A 25,689-nucleotide genomic window follows, 5' to 3' on the forward strand; every position below is an offset into this window, starting at 1 on the left:
TTTATTTATCCTTCATTGCCAATCTTTATTGAGAAAAATCATTATCTTTATAGATCTATGAAAATATATTTTATACATTACAAACATTGAATAACAATGTGTTGAAAGATGCCCATTATTCACTTCTTGAGCTGTTTTGTTTGTCTAAACGTTTATTTTGTTTATCGTCATCTTCTTTGTTTCTTTGCAGTTTGATGACAATTTATACTTTGCCACTATATAAAATCATTGACATGATTGAGGTGTCTTTTCTCTCAGTTGCAACGAGAATTCAACAACTACGTTAAAAACTGTGGAGTCCCACTCACTTGTTTAGTCTTATAAAGAGCAAAGCACAGTCAAGACCACTGTGAAGCAAAAAGATTGAGGCACAATGGTATTTGAAAGGAGGGATGCAAGATGAACTATATAAAAATGACGTAAAAATAGGGGTAAATACAAAAGTTGCACAGCTTAGATTACTATTTTATGTCACTCTTTATTTGTCTCCCGTCGCGTTGCCTCTTTTTCCTCTTTTATCACCCCTTTTTCACTAATTTAAAAAAATCGCATCAACACGTGGGTACATGAATTGGGCCCAAAGTAACGGTTTACTTTCCGATCATTATTTTTCTTCTTGATTTTCTTTATTGCAATAGTAGGTTTCATTATTTTTTTTTAATTTTATGAAAGAGTTTGATTTTACATGTTACAAATTCATAATAATGCAAATGGCGTATATTGAATTTCATAACCAATACACATTTTCATTAAATTTATAAATAAATGATGACACGCATATCTGGGTCGATCACTATTTACTTTTGATGTCAAAGACAACTTCTTATTTATCTCAAAACCTTTTACTGATTATTTGATATTATCTCTCCTTATGTAAATTAAAAACAGTACTCATTTGGAGAACTTGGACAACAACAAAGATAAGAGCAAACACAAGTTTCCTTCAATTTCAAAATCCTCCTGCAGAAAGAACTTTTAGAAATTCTTCAACAGCTGATCACTAAATTCTCGTTGTTGAAATTTGAGAAGAGTGGTTATTATCGTTATTTTGAGCTTTTGTGAAGGATAGAACTTCTCCGCACTTGACAAATTGACAAATACAGGAACGAAAAGTAAGTTCATTGTGTGCAAACCCTTCAGACATCATAGAGTAGCAATTATAATTACATGGAAGCGACTTAAGTGCATTCTGATTGGCTGACTGAAAGTCACGTGATTATTCGGACCATTGTGTTTCGCGTTAATATCGTTCCTTCCCGCCCTCCATTTCACTCCGTGCGCCATAGCTAAATATTCGTTTTACTCTCGTTGGCGTTTAACTTAATGGATATCAATTCCGTATCAATTACAAGTGCAATGTTGCTTCGTGTAATATGGAATACACGCATGCACTGGATGCTGTGGCTAAAAATTGAGATCGAACATTAACTGGGCGTTGTGGCGTGCGCCTGTAATCCAAGTTGTGGGGAAGTTACAAATTGATGCAGAGGTTCGAGCCCTGGTCACGTCTTTCGGATGGTGACGTTAAAGGTCGGTCACAGACGTAAATAATCATATGTGATTGAAACACGTCTGAAAAAAAATTAAAAAATAATACACACACGATCATATATCTGTTTTGATTTGCCTTAAAATAGTTCGATCGTCTATCGTCAGCATGCATTTCTTGTAAATTAGTTTCAGTGACAAAGTGTCATGGTGAATCACCAAATTGTTCTGGACCATTTCATAAAGATGTTCGTAATATGAACTGTTTGATGTATGAATGACTTAAAAAAAGTTCTTGCGTGACACCGTGTTGTGCTAATTGATTAACCCCTATGTAGCTGACTAAGAAGATGTTCCAATCGTAAGTGTAGTCGAGAGTTACTTTATAATTACAGTTTTATGAAACGCACACCTGGTAACTACATGTACTTTCGATTTAGACATGTCGGAGAACCGTGAACCACACTTGCCTAGAGCATGACTGATAAGTTAGCGAGTGCGATTTTCTTCTGAAGTAACTCTGACATTGATTTAGTTTTAAAATGGTTATGTTGTCAATCGTCACATATTCAATCTTTCGCGACCTTTTTGCCATTCTGTGGCCATTCTACAGTTCTAGTTACGTGCATCAATATCCACACGCGCACCGCGAACTCAAAGACAAACACCAGTCCACTAACACCATGAACACAGTTCATAGGTCCGCACTCGTAGATCTTCGAAACAACCCGCCTTGAATAATGTCGGGCTCTACCTACTCCCCCACCCCTCAAAGTTTTGCCATAACCATCTCGTCACACTCGTTTATTGATTATTTTCCTTCCTGTGATCCCCTCTATTTTCTACGGATGCGTTTAAGTGCCATCGACACCTTTTATGTTCACTTGACTTCACGATATAACATTGTTGCCAAGTTAATATACAAAAAAATTGTATGACGACTTCGCGAGATTTTTTTAACTCGCCATCTCTACAAGTCGATTGCACTTAAGCGCTTCTGTCTACTTCTCCAATGTCAAGCACAGAAACGCCCTCACACTCACCAAAACAAGCACTAACTTTTTTTAAAAAATTGATATCTGGGTATCAGTCCCTTTATCCCCTCCCCACCTCTCTCTCTCTCTCCTCCCTTTCATTTCAGTTAATTTATCTCTGTTTTTCAATCTCAGTTGATGTCACCACTTTTTCTGTCTCCATTCTCACATCTATTCGCTTTTGATGTTTGTCTGTTTTTGGTTTACAAGGAATATCTTGGGCTATCTTTTCCCGTTTTGTAATCTCTCTGATGCACTTTGGTACAATATTTTTGACTCATTTGTTCTCTTGGTTCTCTTTTACTTGCCTCTCTCATTCAAGAAATCTTTACATTCAAAGAAATTAAAGTCATCGTAACAGATTAGTTCGAATATAAATTAAATATATATTTCCACACAATCAACAAAAATATTTTAAAGAAAGCAATTGAAATAAATAAAAGTACTTAAACAGAAACACAATACGTTTTTATACACGATCAATGCGGAAAATAAATATTAACAAAACAAAATGGGAGTCACTCGATAAACAAAACAAGAAAATCATGATGAAAATTTGCAATAAATAAAGATAAAAACAGAAAAAATAAGTTATTATCAATGAATCACAAATGCCTATTTTAATGCATGTATATATAGATTATACGCCTCAATTATATACAGTTCAGAGCATGACAGAACTTGAACGATCTTTAGAATACATATAAACAGTGTATTAACATGATCCGATCAATGCGGGTTCGAAAAAAAATATTACTTAGGTCACTTAATTCCAAGAACTTAAGTGACCTAAAAGATAGACATATGTATACTTCTAATAATGATAGACAGCCGTATCGTAGTGCGTGTATCTTTCAGCAATGTAAATTTAATAAAACCCATTAGCTGAAATCAACTTTTTGGGAAATGAGAAAAACATTCAATTCTAATTGAATAATTTATGCATTTTACCGTGTTCCTACAAATGGAAAAATAAAAAGGGGTCATCACAAAAAAATTATGACTTATACAAAACTGTTGTACGTTATATCCTGCAGATCAATATTAAGACAAAGCCATATTCTCCAAGGAGTCAAAAGTTTGTTGGTGATTGCACTTCGAACCTGATACAAAAGAATAACAAATTTGATTAAAAGTATTAGAGAAAATTCAACGTTCGTAAAGACGAAGACATGCATTCAGGCTTTTTCTTTCATCTTAAAATACAGGGCAACTGCAGTATATTTAGGGAAAGAAAATAATTATTTGCTTCAATCTATAAAATGACAATGAAGATACTCCATTACGTACTTGCAAAAAATCATGATTATTTGAATGACATGATTGATGAAACATACATTTTATTGCATCTGAACCTTTCGAATTTCAAGGGTTTATATTTGAAAATTTAATTTTGCAGGAAGGACAATTCCCATTAGTAGGAGTAGGGTAAACTGTAAACGCATCAGTCACTAATTTTTAATTTTAGCTTAATGTAAAAAGAAAATAGCACACCGCATCTTGCTACTGTTGATAACTCACCTCGATTATTTTCTGCATGTCTAGTCATCTGAAAATAAAGGGGGAAAGAAAAGAAAATAAATCAGAAATCAAGAACGAGTGTACATCAAGCATAACAGATGAAATAAGAATTGATGAGAAAGATTTTCGTCCTACAGTGTTAATATTGTTTTCGTTATTTCGTTCTTCATATCTATATCTTTACAGGACACTCCATTGTCTGACATTGGGAGGCCAAGGTGAGATTTGTAGATTATGTTTGATAGATGCCCATATATTATCATGATTGTATGGATTCAAAGTGTTGTGTTTGTTTACAATAGTGTTTTTAATAGGCTAAGAAAAATCACCTTCACTTGAGTTGTTAGGATCGTTCGTACCACCTTCGGTGCAAATGGAATCAGAAACACCATCACTACAAGTGCCAGTGCCAGCATCTCCACCTGGGGCATTTGCGGCACCACCAGCGGCTCCAGCGGGGACGAAACCGGGAGTTCCAGCAGGTGCAAATCCAGGAACTACTCCAGATGTTCCTCCAGGTGCTCCACCAGGTGCTCCGCCAGGTGCTCTTGGCAAAGCACTACCCACACTAGGGGCATATGGTCGACTTGGAGCATTGGCACGGCGGCGACCACCAGGGGCAGAATATCCAGGACTAGGGGCGAATGATCCAGAGGAAGGAGCAGCTGCAGGGTTTGAAGCACGAGGTAGGGATGGGGCACGGGGAGGTGCACGTGGTCTGCCTGGAGCACGTGCAACTCCTACACTTCCACGTGAAGATGGAACACCAGATGCCGTACCAGGAACACCAGCAACTGTCGCAGTTCCGGCCCCAGCATTCCCACCTGCGCCGTCAGCGCCATCAAAACCATCGGCGCCGTCAACTCCTTCTATACCATCAGCACCCTCTGCACCATCAAATCCTTCGTAATCGTAAGCCTCTTCACTACTGCCACTGCCATCTCCGCCGCCACTTCCGCTTCCTGCACCAGCACCTGCACCGTCACCTGCGCCGGCTCCTCCTGCTCCAAAATCTCCATCAAAATCACCACCAGCATCTGCGGCGAAGCCACCACTACCCATTACTCCCGGAGCATAACCAACTCCTGGGATTGGAGCATTAGGTGCAAATGCAGGGCCAGAAGGAGCGGGTGCAGCAGCAGGTCCTGGTGCGGCGGGCCTCGGTGCAGCGGGTCTCGGTGCAGCGGGTCTTGGTGCAGCGGGTCTTGGTGCCGAAGGTGTAGGAGCACGGGCAGGGGGAGCACGGGCTGGAGGTGCACGCGCCGGTGGGGCAGCAGGCGATGGAGCATATCCGGGAGCTGAAGGAGCTGCAGGTGCAGGTGCATACTGAGATGTTGAATCACGTGATCCCGAAGTTCCTCCACCTTGTTCATATTGCGGACCAGATGGGGCTGCATATCCAGGTTGATATCCGGGTGCCACAGGGGCATTTGCAGGTGGGGCAGGGGCTGGGGCTGCAGGGCGTGGGACTGGAGCAGCAGGGCGTGGAACAGGGGCAGCTGGACGTGGAGCAGGAGCTGGAGCCCTTGGATGTGGATAAACAGGCGCATTTGGAGCTGCAGCTTGACCATGACCTCCAACTCCGCCTGCTCCCCCAGATCCACCTGGAGCATAGGGGGCTGATTGTGTCCCCCCTGATGAAGATCGGCAAGATCCGTAGTGAGAAACCGAAACGTCTTGTCCAGTCCTAGATGCTTCTTCTTCCAGCTCACATTCGTTATTGTATGATTTTCCATTAGAGCCACAGACGTTTCTTGTGTCACTCTCATCACAAGAATCCCTTGGAACTGTAAAAAACACAAGACATAAAAAATACGGCATCTTAGAAATTATATAAAGTAACAGCCATTTTCCTAAGTCATACACAAGAAGTATATGATGAACTTTCAAAATAACGCCTTCCTTAAAACATCTCTTTTGGAACCCACTTTACATTTATGCCGCACTTGACAAGCGAATCGCACATAATGCTGTAATCCAACATTTATGATTTTAAAACAGTATAGTAACACTGATTACAGAAAATAGCAGCTTATGAAAAAAATAAGATTTCATGGGACGTTTGCAATAATTTTGTCGGCCTGGCTATTCACTAAAATGCATTTATATCTTTATCATAAATGTAAATTTAAATCAAAGGCGATGTATGATATATACTCACTTCTGGGTGCACCAATTGAGACGGCAATAAGAGAGAATAGGAGGGCCAGGATAGCTTGATGTTTTATAATTTCCATGTTGGCACGGTTATGCAGCTTTACAAAATGTTAGAATTCGATGCTCAAGCTTTCACTACTTGTGGAGTTTGCTGAAAGCGAAATGGTGAAGAAGAACTATCTCCCCTAATATTTATAGAATCAGCATCTCTGCCATTATTCATTAACTAATGATGCAACATTATTATTATTTTTTACATGAAACCCTCAACTACATCAAACCAACAATGACTGAACTTGAGATAATCATAATGTTAATCGGTCTTGGTTGATATCAACACAGTAGCAACCTTAAAACATAGACAATGACTAATATAAAGATTTTTGAGCACATTCTTCGATTTTCCCAGATTATCCTCGACTTATACATTATAGATAAGGAAATAGTTTCTTCGGCATTAAGAAAAGAGTGAGATTAACACTTAGTTTCATTCTTAGAAATGTTTCTTTTTGTGGACGGGGGGGGGGGGGGTTCGGGAAGCTCAATGCCGGCAGCTGTATTGTGCAAGTAAAAGTGCCTCACCACCATGATTCATACTTTGTCATATTTTGAGAGACGGGATTCCTCTCGCGATATCTGTGGAATCTTAAAATTCTGCAAGAACTCTTACGATTATCAATCATCCAGCTCAGGATAAGACAGCGGCATATCTCGTTAGGATTTGGATTTAGGGTCGGGGTAAACTTAACTCATTACAGTTTGCTTTCAACATTCGACAAAATAGTGTAGTTGCTAAACAACAAAATTTGATGTAATTTTTCAATATCATTGCTTTTTTATATTGACAACTATAATAATGAGTGCGTATGCCTACCATTTATTCATAATGATCTTCTTGTGAGAGGGGAAAGTGCATCTTTTTATTATCAACAACCGTCAAGGTATCTGGATTATTCGTTAATTACTCTAATGCAGGATCATGGAAAATGTTTTGTTGTGTTTTCATATTGATGTATCGCGATCATTTTCATATCAATTGTCCACCATATGACCTTAATTTGTAGGAATTGAATAAATTATTTCTCCTCTAAAGTTATTTTTTAACATTGTTTATCTTAAAAAAAAGGTTGAATAAGTTTAGTGGAAAAGTTACCCCTTATCCTCCCCTTCCTTCCTTCGTCACCCTCGTTCACTACTTGATCTTCTTAATACAGTAGCAATGTTAAATCGAGGTCTCCAAATCTGTCATAATCTGCATACGATTAAATGCATTATCAATGTCAAAAAATGGCATGAAGAGAAAATATGTCAAATAATTATGAAAATTATGAATATCATAATCGGAATGCCTATTTAGAGATGGATTTGTACAAGGCTTCGTGAAATCATTTTAAGTGTTTGCGAATTTATGATGAACAATGATTTTTTTTTCTCATTTGTTTTAGTATGAATATATATTTTATTTTGTATCATTTTATTTTATTTCAATTTTATTTATCTAATTATTAATCTATTCATCTATTTATACAATTACTTATTTATGTCACTATTACTATCATTATTATTATTATTATTATTTTTTTTTTTGGGGGGTCAGAAATATATAGGATAACTGGTTATGAATGCAAGGGTAATAGGTTGGGTTATAGTGCAGACAACAAAATTCATTTTCTTGAATGTAGGCAACATTCCTTTATAGATACATACATATTTTTTTTCAAAAAACACTTTTTATTCAATAAGACAGTACAATTCTTTGAAAAAGGTAGCATGAATCAAATATCAAGTAAATGCAAATTGACTCCTTTAGGTATCAATACTTCTAAGGAGGTTGTGTGTGTGTGTGTGTGTGTGTACAGACGTTTATTGATTACATAGGAGATGCCGTGGCCGAGTGGTCTAAGGCGCCTGGCTATACGTGGAAAGTCCGGGGTTCGATCCCGGCCGCGGCACCTATGACCGTGAGCAAGGCATTTAATCTTCAATGCTCTTTTATCCTGCTTTCAAATAAATGGAAATGCTATATGCATTTTGGTAACTAGGTGTGCACTTGTTTAAAAAAAAAAAAAAAAAAAAGGATTATTTACTGCTGGGACCTACTAGCGTTTAACGTCACCATCCGAAAGACGTGAACTTGGATTGAACCTCGAACCTCCGCACAGATTAGTGTATAACTTATCCATGTAGCTAAGAATGAAGGTTATATATACAGGCCAACGTCAAAAAACGTAGGTCTGGGTTTTAGACTGCAAAAATAATCTTGATTTAGATTTGCCACTGAAATAGTGAATTTTCAAAGCAAATAGTGTTACATTTCGTACTAATAAGCTGCATTCTATGTGAAAAATCCATCCTGAAACTTTCGAAGTAAATATTCAGCGATTCGTCTTTACACAATCGATCCATTTCACAACTTGAGAGCACGGATGCGAAAGCCGTTTTAAATCCAAAATTATCAAATCCCTTCGAAGAATTTCACAGGACAGAGAAAGCAAACATAGTCAGTTCACCAGACGAGCATTTAACTCGCAAAATCCTGCCTTGGTTGTTTGACGTTGGCTCGTTTCCATCTCAAGCGAGGTGGTCTCACAAGCTAAGTTTCCTAAAATAATATAGAATGAGTGTGAATTATTAATAAATTCCGAATACTCTTTTTAAGAGTAGACGCAGGGTGGAACATGGAGAATACACGAATTTGCCGCATTATTTGAAATAAAAACACACACCTGCACATGCGGGTTCTTGTAGAAATTGCTTGCTATATCATTTAACAAGGTTTTTGGTTCACACTTTTCCTTTTACCTTCCCATCCCAAGTCCCTCCTCTTCCCAATTTCCCCCTCTCTCTTTCTATCCCTTATCTGAACTAAAATTACATCGATTAAAGCTGATAGAATTTTCTTATAAAATCATGATGTAACATGTAACCTTCTGTAATTACATTAAAAAGTAGATAAAGATTAATACTTGATATCATATTATCTATCGGATACCCATTTACATTGTACCGCACCTGGGTCAAGTGCAGTATAATGTGGATAATTCTTGCAGAAGGAAATTAACACTCGCTTGGAGTAGGATTCGAACCTCTCGCAGGTACCACTCAGACGTACTCACCATGGTCACACTCCTCTCCCTCTCTCCCACACACACACCCCCACTCACAACTTCACCTCTTTACTCTCGCACAGATGCATACACTCACACTGTATCTTTTACTCTCATGTCTATCCACATTTCCTATTTTGCTCCCTCGTTCCGTCCTTCATTTTTTTTCAATATTATTTTATCTCTACCTCCTTCAACAACCGCTTCATTGCGAATTAAAACCGGGAAGGGGTGAATATGGGGAGGGGGCAGTGAAGACTGTGTCTTTAGTAGGTGGAAACCAAGCAAGAAGGAAGTAGAAAGAAACATCAACTATTCTTTCAGCATAACACATCCAAGTCGCCCCCTCTCTTTCACTCTCTCTCTTTCTCCCCCTCTCCACAAAATTTCCCTTATTGTCTTATTGTTACATAGTGTCTTATTGTTATATCGTGTTAGGGACTTTAGATTTTAAAGGAGTAATATAGGAGCGCTTGAGCACCTAACAAGGTGGATATGTGCGCATATAAATACCCTATATTATTATTATTATTAGATAACGAAGTCAATGAGAATCCTCGCAAAGGATGATATAACACCATACGTTACTTAATACTTTTAATCAGTATTATAATATACATGTGGAATCCAAACCCCGCCCCTCCACCACCCCAACCAGAAAAGACAATGACTAATTGAATATGAATACAGAGACAAAGAAATTCAAGAGAAATCAATAACTATTTAATTGGGATGAAACATACACTCCAATCAAAATAAATATATAAATACGAACAAAAGTACCAATAAAGAATGAATAATATCAAACACAGTGAAAGAATAAGATTGTGAGCGTCATTGGAAAACGAAGTTTAATGGCAGACAGGAGAAATATGGACTCTTGTCGATGTTCCCACATTGATCTCTTTGCAAATGAATTTTTTATAACACAGATCCTTTGCAAGATGAGGCCCGATTCATAAAGACCTAGCTTTTGCCATTAATATAAGTTCCATGGAAACGATTGGCTGCTGAGCCCGTTTTACAAAGGAAGCTGTCACAATACCAAACTTACCATAGTTTGTAACTTTTTCATGAGACAGGCGCCACTTCTTACTTCCGGTGCGTATATGATTTCGATATCATATTAGGTAAGTGGGGGCCAGTGCAATATGCATTGACGTGATAGAGGTATCAGTCTTAACTGCAGTATAAGAATTTTTATAGTGACTTATACAGAAGTATTTCATCCTTGCTCATCAATTGGAATAATAATAATTTCGACAAATTATTTTAGGCAATAACAACCATATTAAATCACATTCCCTGTCCATTACAAGCAGTGAAAGTCGGTTTCTCAGACAGTTAAGGCGATATACTACATGTATTTTCAAACTACCTGAGATAAACAATATATTCTACAAACGAAAACAAAAATAATTCCTAAATCATACAAAAAATCACCGTGTATTAGAATCCCTTCTTTCGGAGCACAATCTTGGGGGAAAAGACAGTAGTGGTTTTTAATTGTAAGTCAAAGGTTCTCTTTCGAAATTGTTTTTAATTAAAAAGCAACACTTGTATTGATACATTTGTTATGATTTTTAAAATTATTATATTTTAAAAAACGTATTCTAACTACTGACGACGGGATGTAAGACTTTGGAGTTTACATTAAAGTATGGCTTCTATGATGAGCTAGCTATAAACTATTCTTATGAATTCTTTTCAAATACGTTTTATTTCACGTATTTTTAAAGAGAAATCACTTCCACTTTACCTCACTGGTATATTTATATTTAATTATACATTTTTTCCTACTTGCAATAAGACCGATTCTGTCAGCGTTGCTATTACAGTATCGGACACAATATTCACGTGGCATAATGAAAAGAAGAAACTTAAAGTGATTTCATAAGTTATGGAGCTACGTGTACTTACAAATAAATAAAGTTTTGTTGTTGCCGAGATATGTCGCTCCAGTAACAGGCAATTGACAGTGCTAGTCATCTGTATGATATTGAATGAATACAAAAGAAAAATCCTTTTTACGATAATATTATTTTACTATTTCAAGAAAGTCACGTGCAGAGAGAGGAAATCAAAATTGTTATTAAACTATTTGGGATTAATGATTATAATTATTTTATGATAGTTTTATATCGATGCAATTTACTGTAAATAAGAAAATAAATATAGGAACATAAATCATTCGAATCTACAGTGCGTATCAAAAAGTTTACACTTAGAAAAAATCCTGTAAAATTATATATTTGAAATATCCTAAAGATATTTCCACATTTTAACATTGGTAAAGATCCATTTAAGCAAATGACGATATAACTGTCGAAAAATATTTCCGCTTGAGTGAGCACCACTTACTTTTGAAAAGTTAGTGAAAAATGATTTGCGCTGAACTTGGAAATAGCTATGCGAATAAAAGTAGACCTTAATCATGAAGAACACGTGGAATTTAGCTAGTAAATTGATTTGATGATATCTTTTACATTTTTAACTTGTTTCCTTGCCCAAATCACTTCGAAGAGCGCATTGCGTCCCACCCCAGTCCCCACACACCGAGGCCATCTTGACAATATTTGCTTTACTCTGAGCTGTGATTTACATTAAATGCCTAATGCATCATTTTCATTTTATTGATCATTGTCAAGCTTGCGAAAAGTGTGGAGGAAACAAGTATCAAAGTAAAAATGAAATGTAAACCCACTTTAATGACACAAACTTAATGAAAAATGCTGGAGATGTCTGATATAAACTTTTGTTCAGATTCAGTTATGTCCACAGATCCAGCTGGCACACAAAAGGGTAAAGGTTGTGCTTATTATTAAGTGCTGAAATTTCAATTTGGGTGGCAAAATTGTTACAAAATGCTGGAATGTATCCGTTTTATTTCAATCGACTAAAAGTGCAAGGGAAATGTATGAGAAATGTTTCGCAGGGTAAGTTTGATTTCGCCCTTTCCCCTTGACACAGCGTGATAACGAGCATTTCTGCGCAAACAGATTTCTGCGAGCTTTACAAAAATGGACAGTGCTCACTCAAGTGTAACATTCTGTCAAAACTTTTACTTTCAGTAGATAGATAAGACCCAAACCCAAGATTACATGTGAAAAAATTACCCACATGTTGTATATTTTTTAATTCCCAGGGCTTTTTCAAAGTGTAAACTTTTTATTGATACGCACTGTATATTGAATCATTAACCCCTTCAAATGAAGTTGGTCATCAATGAAAAAAAAATGTTATCAAAAGGGATGTAAAGGCTAGACAACTTACCATTGTCATAAGCATTGTTGGATGTGCAACTGTTGCCAGGTGCGTTTTGAGTACAGCTAGCAGTGTCATATCTAAAACCTGGAGCGCCTGGAGCTGCCTGAGCTACTCCCGGTGCTCGTGGTAGAGCCGGAGCTGCACGCCCAAATGAAGGGGCATACGGTCGACGTGGAGTATTGGGGATGAAGGGGCGAGGAGCTCGTGGAGGTGTTCCTGGTCGAGGTGGAAGCCCTGGAGGAGGAATACCAGGTCTACCAGGAACAGGCGGTAAATTGGAAACCCCAGGTCCGGTAGGAGCACCGGCAAAACCAGGTCCACTTGCAGCACCAGATACTCCACCTGCAGTGTCAGTCCCTGCATCAGCACCAGCGGGAGCTTCTGTTCCCTCCTCTACATCTGTTCCATCATTACCGTCATAGTCGTAGCTCTCCTCACTGCTGTCGCTGTCATCTCCATCAGTACTAGCTTCTCCAACTTCAGCTCCAGCACCGTCTACGCCATCTGCGTAATTGCCGAATGCTCCAGTTCCTGGAGCGCTTGGAGCGTATCCAACCCCTGGTGCGTTTGGAGCATACCCAGCTCCTGGTCCGACTGGAGCGTATCCGACTCCTGGTCGAGAGGGGGCGAATTGTCGAGGAGATTGTGGCACAAATCCTGGAGCAGCAGGTCTTGGTGGTAAGGGGGCGAATCCCGGTGCCCTTGGTGCTGGTGGTAAGGGAGCATAACCAGGTGCTCCTGGAGAGGGTGCATACCCTTGGGTATCATGCTCATATCCCGACGTTCCTCCTGCGTATCCTTGATCCGGGTTGAATGATGTGGGAGCATGAGGAGCTGGCGCCCTGTGAGGTGGAACTGGTGCTCTAGGAGCATGTGGAGCTGGAGCTCTTGCTGGAGGACGAGGCACAGGTGCTCTGGCTCCGGGTTGGTATCCCGGGCGACTTGGTGCACGAGGAGCGGCTCGCCCAGACGAGCGGCAGTATTCGTAGTTGGTTACCTGTATATTCTGCCGAGTAATAGCATCTTCTTCCTCCAAGTCACAAAGGTCGTTATAAATCTTGCCGTTTGTGCCGCAGACCGGTCCCGAGACACCCCTGTCACATGAGTCTCTCGGTGCTGAGGTGGAAAGAGACAACGTAAAAAAATATAATATAACAAAGTACAACAAAAATTAAGATAACTGCCAAACAAATCATTCGTTTCTCGAACATGACGAAAGGAAGTAAAATATGCAAAAGAACAGTCAGAAAACTTATAAGGAGATGCACATCCATTCAACAATAAAATTTCATTTTCGTGAAAGTAATGCAATTCGCTGATGTGGTCTACGGTACACCATGTGGAGTGTTATAGAAACAGTGGATAGAAGAAGAAAAGAAATGGACAGGCGAGAAAGTGGAAATTTGAGAGTAGAGTATTCTTTTCTTGAATGTAGTCCTTAAAAGGACTGTAAACCAGAAGAGATTGATGAGTTTAAAAACAGCTTTATTTGAGTAGTAGGATGGATGAGGAGATGCTGGCTTGAGTCGACGAGTAGAGATGATGAGTAGAAGCAATAGAGAGACTGCAATTCATCGCCTTACAATTCCTATCCCCCAAACAAAGACATCAAAACGTATAAAAACACATTGATATATATACTTACATCTTGGTGCCGCCAATGACGCAGATATCATCAACATCAATATGGCCACACTCCTCAACACGTCCATCATTGTTTTTGCGTCTAGAGATTAATGATAACAAATAATAAACATATTAAACAATCACAATCATCATAAAATTGTTACCAGTATATTTACATGTATTGACAGAATCCTTATTATTTTGGTTCATTATTTATTTCACAACCCCCCCCCCCCACAAAAGCCGATCTATTCCATGGACTTTGATAGTAGGTCCATGATTTAACTACAGGACATTGTAGTAGGTCCATGGTACAATGAAACCATATTTTTGTTTTACTTTCTCTTGGTACACAGCGATATACAATTCAAATCTCGTAAAAATCTACCAGAGGAGTTGTTAACAGTAACAACCAGTAGCTAGCAATGAACAAGCGACTGTCATTATTTTTTAGTTCACAAAAAATAACCAAAGATGCCTCACTTATACGTGAACCTCAAACCTTATAAGAAAAAAAATGTTGGAATACTCACTTTATAAACAGAACTCGAAATTTCCAAAATACTTCTGCGTCTTCTGGGGAGTCAGAAGATGAAATTAATGTTTAATCGCTCTGCGCAGTGTCTATTTATACAGTTTTTTGTTCATATCGGTTAATTATGACACGGAGAAATAAACCTATTAAACTTTTGCAGGATAAAAAAAAGAAAAAAAAGAAAAGCTTCGGAAAGTGTACGGGATTATTTTTTTCTAGATCGGACAGTAGCAATATCCGCTTAGAAGCCATAATCCACGGTCGTATCAAAGCTTAAACGATAACAACACTCATCCAGGATACTAGCTGAATGTCACAGAGAAAGATATATATGATTTGAATGTAATCATATAACAAATATATCATGTCTCTGGTCTAATTCTATATTTTCCCTCTTTTGATTGCATCTTTATCTTTGCCGATAAAACACAAGGGTGAGAACTGCGAACGGAAAACTGGAGTCAGGCTATGAGTCAGGGATTAGCACGATGAAGGGAAAGAAAAACAATTTTCGAAAGGCTCATACGATATAAATCTAGATGATTTAAATCGTTGATGGGAGTAGGGAAGGCCCATGACCTATTTCTCTACAATCAATCGTTTCAATTGGTCCGTTTTGAAATGACGTTTACTATAGTTGATTTGAACTATTTGAACCAGTGTGTTAGAAAATCGCACGCACTTTGCACTTGATTGATGTCATTACGAGCCGGTGGAAAGCCAAATTGGCAAATAATTATTTAGTTACATAATGATAATGTTTATTGTGCTTGTAAAACTCTTCTTGAAAATCATTCTGATTCGTAACAAGTTCTCCTGTTTATAGACATCTCCCTTATAAACAATATATGCAGAAGTACTCGGCAAGTCTCTTGCTCCTGTGTCCATCAACAATAATAAAGTCACACCTGCTCCTCATTTTGTATCAACATGCAAATTCATCATAATAAATGTCGGCAATTAACTGGGTTTTAAATGTATTTTAAACATTTCTATTCGGCATTTAGTTTTTAGTATTTTTATCATCTCTTATCCGTTTCCCTTTTTGATCTTTTTTCTTTAATTTTCATGTGTTTATCGTTCCATTTCTCTCTTTCTCTTCTCTCTCTATTCATTTCATTCTCTCTCCCTCTCTCATCTCCCCCCTCTCTCTTTCTTTGTCTCACTTTTCTTTGTACGTCATTGACCTTATCAGATTTGCTCGAAAAAGATTTTCTATTTTTTGTTCATTCAGTATTGATAAGTTCATATATTTATTCGCTATGTATATTTCTGTATTCTTAATTATTAGTCATTTTTCACTTTGCTTATATATTGAACTTTGATGAGCTTTATTAATACACTTGGTCTACCCTGAAAAATTACACACTTTCTGACATTTGATTGCAATTCGATTCATTTTAATCATCAAAAAATATACATGAGGCATAAACGTTAGCGGATGAAATTCATCATAGAAAAGCAACGAGCACAAGATATCACACTTTCTGCAAGCTACGAGGTAGCTTTAGAAAATTATCCTGAGAAATGTACATCAACAACAATCAAGAAAATAAAAACAAAACGAGTAAAGCAAGATGTATCTCACAGAATTGGAATGCGAATACCGCGTAAGTTTAAACATATATATAAACGTATACATACCATGATAAAACTGTCTAATATATATAGGCATTGGATACAACAAAACCTCACACTAAAATACTGAGTGATGACCTGGATCTTATCTTCCCGTCTTAACTAGAAAGGGCGAGATAATATTGGACTGCAAATATTTTAATTTGCTATACAACTATCAAAAGAATAAATAAAATAAATAATATTATATACATGTATATCTATCTAACAGGGTCCGTCTCTAATCTCTTTAAGACGATGATCTTTCCTTACACACGCCGAATATCGTAGATCACATGAACTTCTGTAAGTTTGTCCGTCAGTCCCACACACTTGCATCGGTTGAGCAATAAAAAGACGAGGACAAATCTCACAAGGCTCGTCAGCAAATCCTGCAAATGAAAAGAAAATCAGTCATCTATTTAGGTAGCATATTATGGATTTTCGCTCCACGACGCACGTCTGATTCAATAACACAATAAAACTATTGAAAATGCCCGTCAAATGACAATGAACAGTTGAAGGGTCATTTTTTGTTGAGCCGGAACCGAAGCTCGTCCTTAGTTTTGGAGCTGACCGAAAATTGCGAAGATATTGTTCGTCGTTTGTTCAGAGTAAAGGGCAACATTTTGGGATTCACAAACTTTCGACAAAGACTTCACGGTTGCTCATTGTAATGAAAGACATAAGAAAATATATTTCTATGTTCGTGAAAGCGTCACGCGTCGCGGTGCGTAATTACCTGTTTATAGTTTAAGAATTCAAGGTTTTGTGTAATGAGATATGTGTTTCTGAATACAGCGATTGACGATCTTAGATTCTTAGAAATACAGAGTGGTTAAAAGAAACGTATAAGTTATATATTTTGTTCTAGACAACGATTAAATAATTTATAAACATATTCACAATTCCCTAATGAATTCACCTTTTTACAGATATTGAGCGATGCGAAAGAGGCAACACGAGAGAGTCAAATTAACACCATTTTGACTAATGAAAACTAGGCATGTAGGGGTGTTTTCGAAAAGAATAATGCATAATTACCTAAGCTGATTTACCATTATCATTAGTTGGAGCGTCGCATCCGTTACTACTTCCTCCATTTTCTCCATTTTCCCCCCGCATTCCTTGTCTCCACTGGGTGTCTCAGGTTCTGGAGCTGGCACTTTCGGTGATGGCTTCGGAGCAGGAGGTGGTGGTGGAGGAGGAGGAGGTGGGATCGGTGTTTTCGGTTTGGGCGCTTTGGGGACGACAGGTGGAGGGGCCGGCCTTCGTGGAGGAGCAGATGGAGCCGCTGGACGGCGAGCGGGAGGGCGGGGAGCTGGGGGAGGAGCTTTAGGAACAGCGTTGGAGGTTCGATGACGAGGAGATGGAGCTGCGACAGGGGGTCTAAATGGAGCTGCAGCAGGTGTATTTCTCCCAGAGGATAGATGGATGTCTACCTCTCCTTCGGTTACCTCTCCGCCGTGTCCTCCCTCTGATGGTTCGACATCTCCTGGCGAAGAGTCACACTCCTCGCTGCTGTCGCTTCCACAACCTACAAAATGGTAAAATTTATATCGTTTAGAAATTTCTGGTATTCCACAAATTATTTCTTAATCCCCTAAAATTCCACTAAGAGGTTGGTAATTATAGAATTACAATCTTCAGGGCATGACGCACCATATAGTCATCATAATTACAATCATAATCCGACTTATTCTTAACATCTATAATCCGACTTATTCTTAACATCTATTGTATAATGATACTATTTCATTCTTGTGAAGACGACAGGAACACTCTTGCCGACTTGACCAGTTTGGGTGGTCTTTTTTAGGAGCAGCAAATGCCCACGAAAAAATACATGATGTACAGTGAAACCACCACACTTGATATTAATTCTTTAACTGTCTATCCAATTATATTAAGTCTGTCGAGAGCCTCTTACATTTATGCAAATAAAAAGAACTTATACCTGTCTAAATTTAGTTCTTTACAGCAACAACAACCCTTTTCAAATAGTATTAGTGAACTGGAGTAACGTTTGGAAAACCACAATAATTCTATACGACTAGTGCAAACTTTAGACGGCAGAATATAATTGTATTTTTATATTTTTTGTCATAATGTTGTGTTAAGGAGTTATTGTCGCACGAGGGGATAATAATAGAATAACATCCCTCATGTCGTACAACTTCAACTAACCTGCTCCTCCTACGCTTCCTCCGCCAAATCCTCCGTCAGTTGCGTCAGTAGTGCCATCTACCCCATCTACAGCATCATGAGCTCCAGCTGATGGGACGGTGGCCGGTTGGTCTCTAACTGGAGGAGCCCAGGCAGGAGCGCCCATGACAGGTGCTTTTGTAAATAAAATGTAGATTCGGCAAAATGAATACGAAGAACATTTTTGTGATTATCGAAATGCGGAGATATGAAAATTATATCAGGTTTTTATCAATCTGCATTTTTTTGCAAGGGATTCACATGTTCATGTGCAAAAAGGGACGTCGATCCGTGTTTCGGATGGTGGGGGTAATTTATTTATGTCAATACTTTTATTACGATGCAGAAATTGACAATTGTGTAGAATTAACAGTATTTTGGGGGCCAAGTTTGGTTTTAAAGTGGAGATGGTTATTGGAAACAAAGTATTTCGCTATTAAAGTTCATATATCATGATGCTCATGACTCGAGAAAATATTCACAGCTACTAAATGTCTTCTGACATGTCTGATGATTATCATGAATATCGAAAATTTGGAATGACAAACCTTTGGATGCCCTGGCCGGGGATCGGGGTCTTGGAGCACGCGGCGAAGGAGGTGCTGGTGCAAGTGGCGTTCTAGGGTATGGCACAGGTGCTCGTGGGGCTGGGATCGGCGGGGGAGGAGGAGCTCGAGGCGGAGTACCATGCGCAGGAGCTGCAGGAGAACAGGGAGCAGGGTCTCCTCCGCATTGCCCATTGGAACCACACGATCCTCCATTGTCGTCTCGTTTAGCTGTTTACAAAGAATAAAATAATGACACTGTCGATCGTTTCGTTTGTAATATCAAGTAAAGCATGACTTCTCTGAACTCTAGAGAATAAAATTGCTATAAAACCAGGGCGATGTGAGCGATTCACAAATTTTGTAATCAATGGTAAATCGATTTCGGTCCAAGAAGCAATCATAAATCTGGAAGAAAATTCAAATGTATAATTCCGTTATAATCATCTTCTAGCTCCATAACAAAATCTATATATTATTGGTAATGGTCCATCGTTTTCTACTGTTAAAATTAACACTTTATTCTTCTAGCAACATTTGCATGTGCATAGAGGGACATCGTTACCCCCCCCCTCCTTTTTTTGTTAAATTTTTTTTATAAGAGTTGGCATTTTAGACTGGTTAAATTGGAGAATACAATCACAGATTATGTGAAAGGCATGTAAAACCCATTCCATCAGTTAATGCGCAACTTACAGTGGAATTCCTTTTTACTAGCTACTAAACGCTGCAAGAAAACTAAGCACTAAGATGACTGTAATTAATTGGTTACAATACCTTTTGTTTCAGCCGATATCGTCGATGTGAGCATGATTACAGTAAGAATAGTCCACATGTTATAGATACCCATCTTCTGTCAATGCTGGCAATACAAAGAAAAAAGGTAACATCAGGATGGTGAGGAATCATTATTGCAATGAATATGATGAAATTCATATTGCCTATATCATGAACATATAAGATAACAATTTTGACGAAAATTGTTAATTATGAAACTAATAATGATGATGTTAATAACAATAGCAATAACCACGATCATTGTAAGATGCATGATAAGTCATGGACTACATTTATCAATAATTGACATTATATAAATGACCCCCCCCCAAAAAAAAAATAATAATAATAATAATAACAATAATAACAATAGCTGTCCATCTATACCATATAAATCTCTTAACTTTTGCCATATGGCCATTTATCATTACGAAATACAGTTCAGATTTCTCGCTCTTACCTCTTCGATCAAAAAAGGAAACAATAGTGGTACTATTCCCTGTCTTAACGTTCAAACCTGTCTTCTACTTTTGTATGAAATATCCGAATTAAAGCATGACTTTTGCCAGTCAAATGGTGAATCCTACTCATAGAAGATGAAGTGCCTTTATATACAAATCTCGGAAAGCATATTCTTGTTCAATTTTATCATTTTGCTTTATTTCATTTTGGGTACTAACTCTGTTTCATACTTATGATTTAATTCATCATTAAATGAGGCCATTTGATTTTTATTCGTCTCTATTGTTATCATCATATCAGAATCATTTCTTACTGCGTTCTTTTAAATATCACATTTCAACCCTTGAAGGCTAAATCGACTTAGCTTGATTATTGTATAAACTGGTATATTAAAAAATACACAAAGTTGCATCTGGAAAATAGATTTAACTATGCATATATCTTTATTGCACGGATGAGTATATACCGTTTTAAATGTCACGCCCTTTATCCCGTTTCTATCATGACAGATGCAGGTTTGTTATCGCTTTGATACAGGAAGTCAAGAAAAAGAATAAATGCATCTTTTTCGATGTCAATCTTAGCTGAGAAATGACGCATTGGTGATATGAAAAATGTCAATGATGAGGCCTTTATTCATCAACATAATTTGGGCAGGTGGGCTAAAATTTTGCAGAATCTTGCGATGTCTTTCTTTTAACCATTTGTTCTCAATTTCATTATTCGCTAAAGATTAGGCCTACAGAAAGGCTGATAAATTCGAGGCCTTGGATTTTTTTTCAATATATATATATAAAACCGAAATTTATGATGTCAATTACAGTCGCTAGTTGCCATATCTTCAAGTAACTTAGTTGTGCTGGTAAATTTGGAGGATTGGGATTTTCGATCATTTGTGGGACAACTTTTTAGGTTTCATCGCGTTCTGATGCAACTGTAGTACGGGTGACTTATGACTAGATTTCCCCCGCTTTTTTGTCTCTTTTCTGTTGTTAGTTTTACCTTTTTCTTCACCTGTATTTCTTTTTTTTCTGCAGACGTAATTGCCTTTATACGATTCGATCAAATTACTTTCCTATTGCTCATTTTCTCATCAAAATACAAGTACGCACTTCTCTCTACCCGACTGTATCTCAAATCATCGAATTTTCTATCAGCCTCAAGCTAAACTTTACGAGAGCAAAAACACTTCAAAATGTAATGCACCAACTAAAAATCATCGTTATAATTCAAGGTTTAATATAAAGGTTACATGCAAATGGAAAATAGAAAATTATGTAGAGAGACAGAGATAGAAGTATGATATCTCAAAATAACGTCAATCCATAATAGGCCTTACAATTTTTTCTGATAGTTTTTATACAAGTTTTTATCACAAGTATTGTCGATGACTCTTGCAACAACGTTAGTGTTTTGGGTTTGATACGATACTAACCTGTTTTATAATATTCCCAGGCTTGCATAATTAGGCGTTGACATTCTTTTGTCAAATATCTTTATCAGTGCAATTGAATGAGTACTTTAACATTTTCCTGATTTCATAACGTTGAGATCGTAGCCTCCTTCAATAAACAGATAAAGGATGTACATGTATACTGGAGATCACATAGAATGGTACATGTACATGTATACAAGTTCTTCCATCTGACCCACAAACTTCACTACCCCGTGAGATCTGGGGCCCGTTGCAGAAAGAGTTGCGTTTAAACGCAAGCCCCAGAATCAATCGCAAGTCCCAAATGCGCGCTGTTGATTGGTTGAAAATGAAGTTGCGCGTGATTTTTAGAGTTGCAATCGATTGCAACTCTTTCTGCAACGGGCCCCTGAACCGGACACTGAATACAGATGTCAGCATCCGTCGTATCGCGCCCTTCCTCACACACTCCTTCACCATGTTCACCATCAGTGGGGTTTCCACCATTCCCGTCACCACCACCATAACTACCATCATCGTCACCATCACCTTCACCACCACCGCCATTACCCCTAGCCATAACCATTCCCGCCGCCACCACCACCACCATTACCCCTAGCCACACCCTTCCCGCCACCACAATCACCACCACCACTTTGTTCTATGGAACTTCCAGTAGGAGTTTTGGAAGAGAAGACGACATCTGTAATCAACTTAGGGATGAGGTCAACAATGGCTTGATGGAAATCCGATGTCACTTTCTCATCGCCTCCTTCTTTTCGAATACTGCCTCCTGAATCACCCGCATTCTCACCTGCATACAGGGAGTACAAGTTCGTGATATGGGCGTTTTATTCACAGGAGGCAGCACCATCCAAAAACACATACAAACAACAACAACAACAAACATTTTGTTTGGACAACCGAGGCAGGATACGGAATCGAGTTTAAGTCATTGGTGTTATATTTTTCATTATTCACAAATAAATTTCAAAACAAAACAAAAATCAATAAAAAAAATCAATAATAAATAAGTACACAAATACAAAAACAAAGTAGATAGTAAACGAAAGTACAAGATGCAGATCAAGTGGAATGAACTTAATAAATATCAATCTCCAAGCTATTTATATCACCTACGTCAATGGATTCTATTGCTAGAAGGAATGTGAGTAACGGTTCAAGAGGAACATAAAGTAACAATATTAATACGGTATAAAGTGGGAAAAACATTTAAAATATCATGTTTGTTCTTGATTGACATAATAACTGGACCCGAGAATGGCTTTTAGCAATAGTTTTGTCGAAAACCTATAATAGGACTACCGCTATGTTTCAATTTCTAAGAAGGAGAAAGAGAACAAACAAAAATCCCTAGCCCACTCAAACATACAATCAAAGTAACAGACAAAAGATCAATGAAATATACTCATCGCTGAACCATTTGGGCCACCAATATCAATGCAATAAAAATCTAGCTAGCAATGATGATCATAAGGAATGTAGATTACCGCGCACCTGACGTACCCCCAGCATCTCCGCCACCATCACCACCTTCGCAACCACCTTCACCACAACCACCGTCACCCCCTTCACCACCGCATCCTTCCCTCCTTCTCCTTCACCTCCTTCACCTCCCTCGCATCCCTCCCCGCCACCGGATTCGCCCTCTGTGCTCTCTTCACTGCTGGAGCTGCTGCTGCTACCGTCACCACCACTGGCACCACCATCGGCACCACCACTGGCACCCTCTTCAGCATCACAACCACCACCACCACTGGCGTCTCCACCCTCACACCCTCCGTCACCGCCTCCGTCACCGCCGCCGTCTCCGCCACCGCAGCCGCCGGCTCCGCATCCTCCATCTCCGCCGCCGTCTCCGCCACCATCGCCTCCACCGCAGCCGCCTTTTCCGCATCCGCCACCGTCACCGCCTCCATCACCGCAACCATCGGCTCCTGCATCGCAAGTGCCTCCATCTCCTCCTCCACCTCCCCCTCCTGATGGAATAATAACCAACGTAATAAATAACAATAACGGGGAGGGGGGCTTGATATCGAAATGGTCATTTCCAATTCGTGCGTCCTTTTTCAAATGTTTGAATGATTATATAATTTTTATGAATTTAGAAATTTCACAAATTTACGTGAAATGGTAGCGGTTCTTTGTTTTGCTTTATTAGCTATTAAGAGCCATTCGTAAGCATAATGCTGTGCGTGAATACAGGGGCGGATCCGGTATTTTCCAAAAGGGGGGCGGGGCAATTTTTTCGGAGAAATTTTGACAAGCCAAAAAAAAAGGGTTTTCAACCAATGATTAAGGACATTTCGTGCAAGAAAAAAGTTGACAAGAAAAATATTGTTTAACAAATTTCCGGGATTACTCCTATTTGTTTAAGATCAGTATGCTCGATCTGTAATGAAAATCATAAGATCAGTATGCTATATCTGTATGAAAATCATAAATCATAAGTCAGAAAAAATTGGAACCAGTGGGATTCGAACCTGCCATCTACTGCTTTCCGGGCAGCGACTCAACCACCAGGCTATTCTGGTTCACGGCTAAGCCACGATGAAAAAAAAGGTCTTCAATTTCAAAGTGGTGGGGGGAGGGGCACATCTCGGTTTCAATGTTATTTTTACAATACAAATTTGAGTTTCTCTTCTCTGGGGGGGGGGGGCACGTGCCTCCTGTGCCCCCTCTGGATCCACGCCTGCGTGAATATTAATTTGTATTTTTCGTGTCATCTGATGGAACAAACTGTCGGGCATTTAATAGTCGTTCAAAATGTATTTAATATCAATAAGCATACAGTTTCTTAACAACTTTCTCACATAACTATATTCTCAACATGAGGTACATTATGAAAAACTTACAAAACCCGAAATATTGTTTTTCTTTTATCACTAATCATTAATTTTGAAAGTCTGGAGGATTATGCCCATTCAAATATTTAACCGTTAGAAAGAGGATCTCGGAAAAAAATAAAAACAAACAAACATTGACTATCGGCTTCTTTATACATGTAGATCCAAAATAATCTGTCAAATATTCTTTGCATTTTACAATTTCCGAATCTACAAGATATTCCATAGTAAGGCAAAAGTGAACAGGGTGGAAAGAAACAGAAAATGATTGTGTTTTCATTTCAAAGAAAATAATTCAGCATTTTGACATCAAAGATGATGAGTGGTAGCTGGAATATATTTACACAAAATATAAATCTTACGCTTTTCTCTTGGAGCTCCTTCAGTTACTCTACACAAGAGGAAGAAACAGGCAAGCAGACCCAATCCGGTGACAGTCTTCATTATGATGGCTTCTGAAAAAAGAATATTCATTTCATTCACCTTATATTTTTAAATTCCATCAAAATATAACAGACGTACAACGCAAACTAATTCGAAATTGATAATATGTGATAAATAGTAAAAGAAAAATGTAAACAAAAATTTGACTAACATGAAAATAAAGGCAATGCTAAAAACCTGACATTGTACTAAAAATTTTCACAAATTACTAGTGTGGAGAAATTATAGTTATCAATGGTTAAAAATTGTAAAACTGACGTTTTATGATATGCGATGAATTGCAGTAACTCTTAATATAAAAAAAATGATTTATGTAAATCATGGTTTTCATATTTTCTTCTGCGAAAATTAACAGGAAATCTTGTTAGTTTTTTTTTTTAATCAAGTAACTCTTTTCTTCAACATGAGTCACTTTAAATTACAATATTTTTATGTAGTAGGAATTCAATACCAAATTTAAGCAAGTATAATACTCACATCTTAGAATCTTGTAGCCAGGAAAGCAAATTTGTAAATGTTCCTTTGATTACTCTGCTTGGAGAGTGAATGGTGATTTCGAAAAATTCTCCTTCCTATTTATACTTTATATCAAACTCCATGACCGATGGAGCCATTGGGTGGGC

At 38.1% G+C, this 25,689-nt stretch overlaps 3 protein-coding genes across 3 annotated transcripts; all 3 read right to left on the minus strand.

Moving 5' to 3' along the window:
• Window positions 1-3,379: 3,379 nt before the first annotated feature.
• On the minus strand, window positions 3,380-6,346 carry LOC121412279 (collagen alpha-1(I) chain-like). The gene is made up of 4 exons (XM_041605176.1): window positions 6,205-6,346; window positions 4,373-5,830; window positions 4,044-4,071; window positions 3,380-3,625 (listed from the first exon to the last, which is right to left on the minus strand). The coding sequence occupies exons 1-3, from the start codon at window positions 6,278-6,280 to the stop codon at window positions 4,064-4,066; spliced, it is 1,542 nt and encodes a 513-aa protein (XP_041461110.1). The 5' UTR covers window positions 6,281-6,346; the 3' UTR covers window positions 3,380-3,625; window positions 4,044-4,063.
• Window positions 6,347-10,757: 4,411 nt separating this feature from the next.
• On the minus strand, window positions 10,758-14,800 carry LOC121412280 (translation initiation factor IF-2-like). Its single transcript, XM_041605177.1, has 5 exons — window positions 14,734-14,800; window positions 14,220-14,300; window positions 12,581-13,690; window positions 11,228-11,296; window positions 10,758-10,783 (listed from the first exon to the last, which is right to left on the minus strand). The coding sequence occupies exons 2-4, from the start codon at window positions 14,287-14,289 to the stop codon at window positions 11,289-11,291; spliced, it is 1,188 nt and encodes a 395-aa protein (XP_041461111.1). The 5' UTR covers window positions 14,290-14,300; window positions 14,734-14,800; the 3' UTR covers window positions 10,758-10,783; window positions 11,228-11,288.
• A 3,005-nt stretch (window positions 14,801-17,805) lies between these two features.
• Window positions 17,806-25,071, minus strand: LOC121412136 (glycine-rich cell wall structural protein-like). Its single transcript, XM_041605042.1, has 6 exons — window positions 24,985-25,071; window positions 23,267-23,755; window positions 22,339-22,569; window positions 19,106-19,333; window positions 18,553-18,692; window positions 17,806-17,889 (listed from the first exon to the last, which is right to left on the minus strand). The coding sequence occupies exons 1-6, from the start codon at window positions 25,064-25,066 to the stop codon at window positions 17,806-17,808; spliced, it is 1,254 nt and encodes a 417-aa protein (XP_041460976.1). The 5' UTR covers window positions 25,067-25,071.
• Window positions 25,072-25,689: the final 618 nt, after the last annotated feature.

Source organism: Lytechinus variegatus, chromosome 3, assembly GCF_018143015.1.
Source record: "Lytechinus variegatus isolate NC3 chromosome 3, Lvar_3.0, whole genome shotgun sequence".
NCBI classification, from domain to species: Eukaryota; Metazoa; Echinodermata; class Echinoidea; order Temnopleuroida; family Toxopneustidae; genus Lytechinus; species Lytechinus variegatus.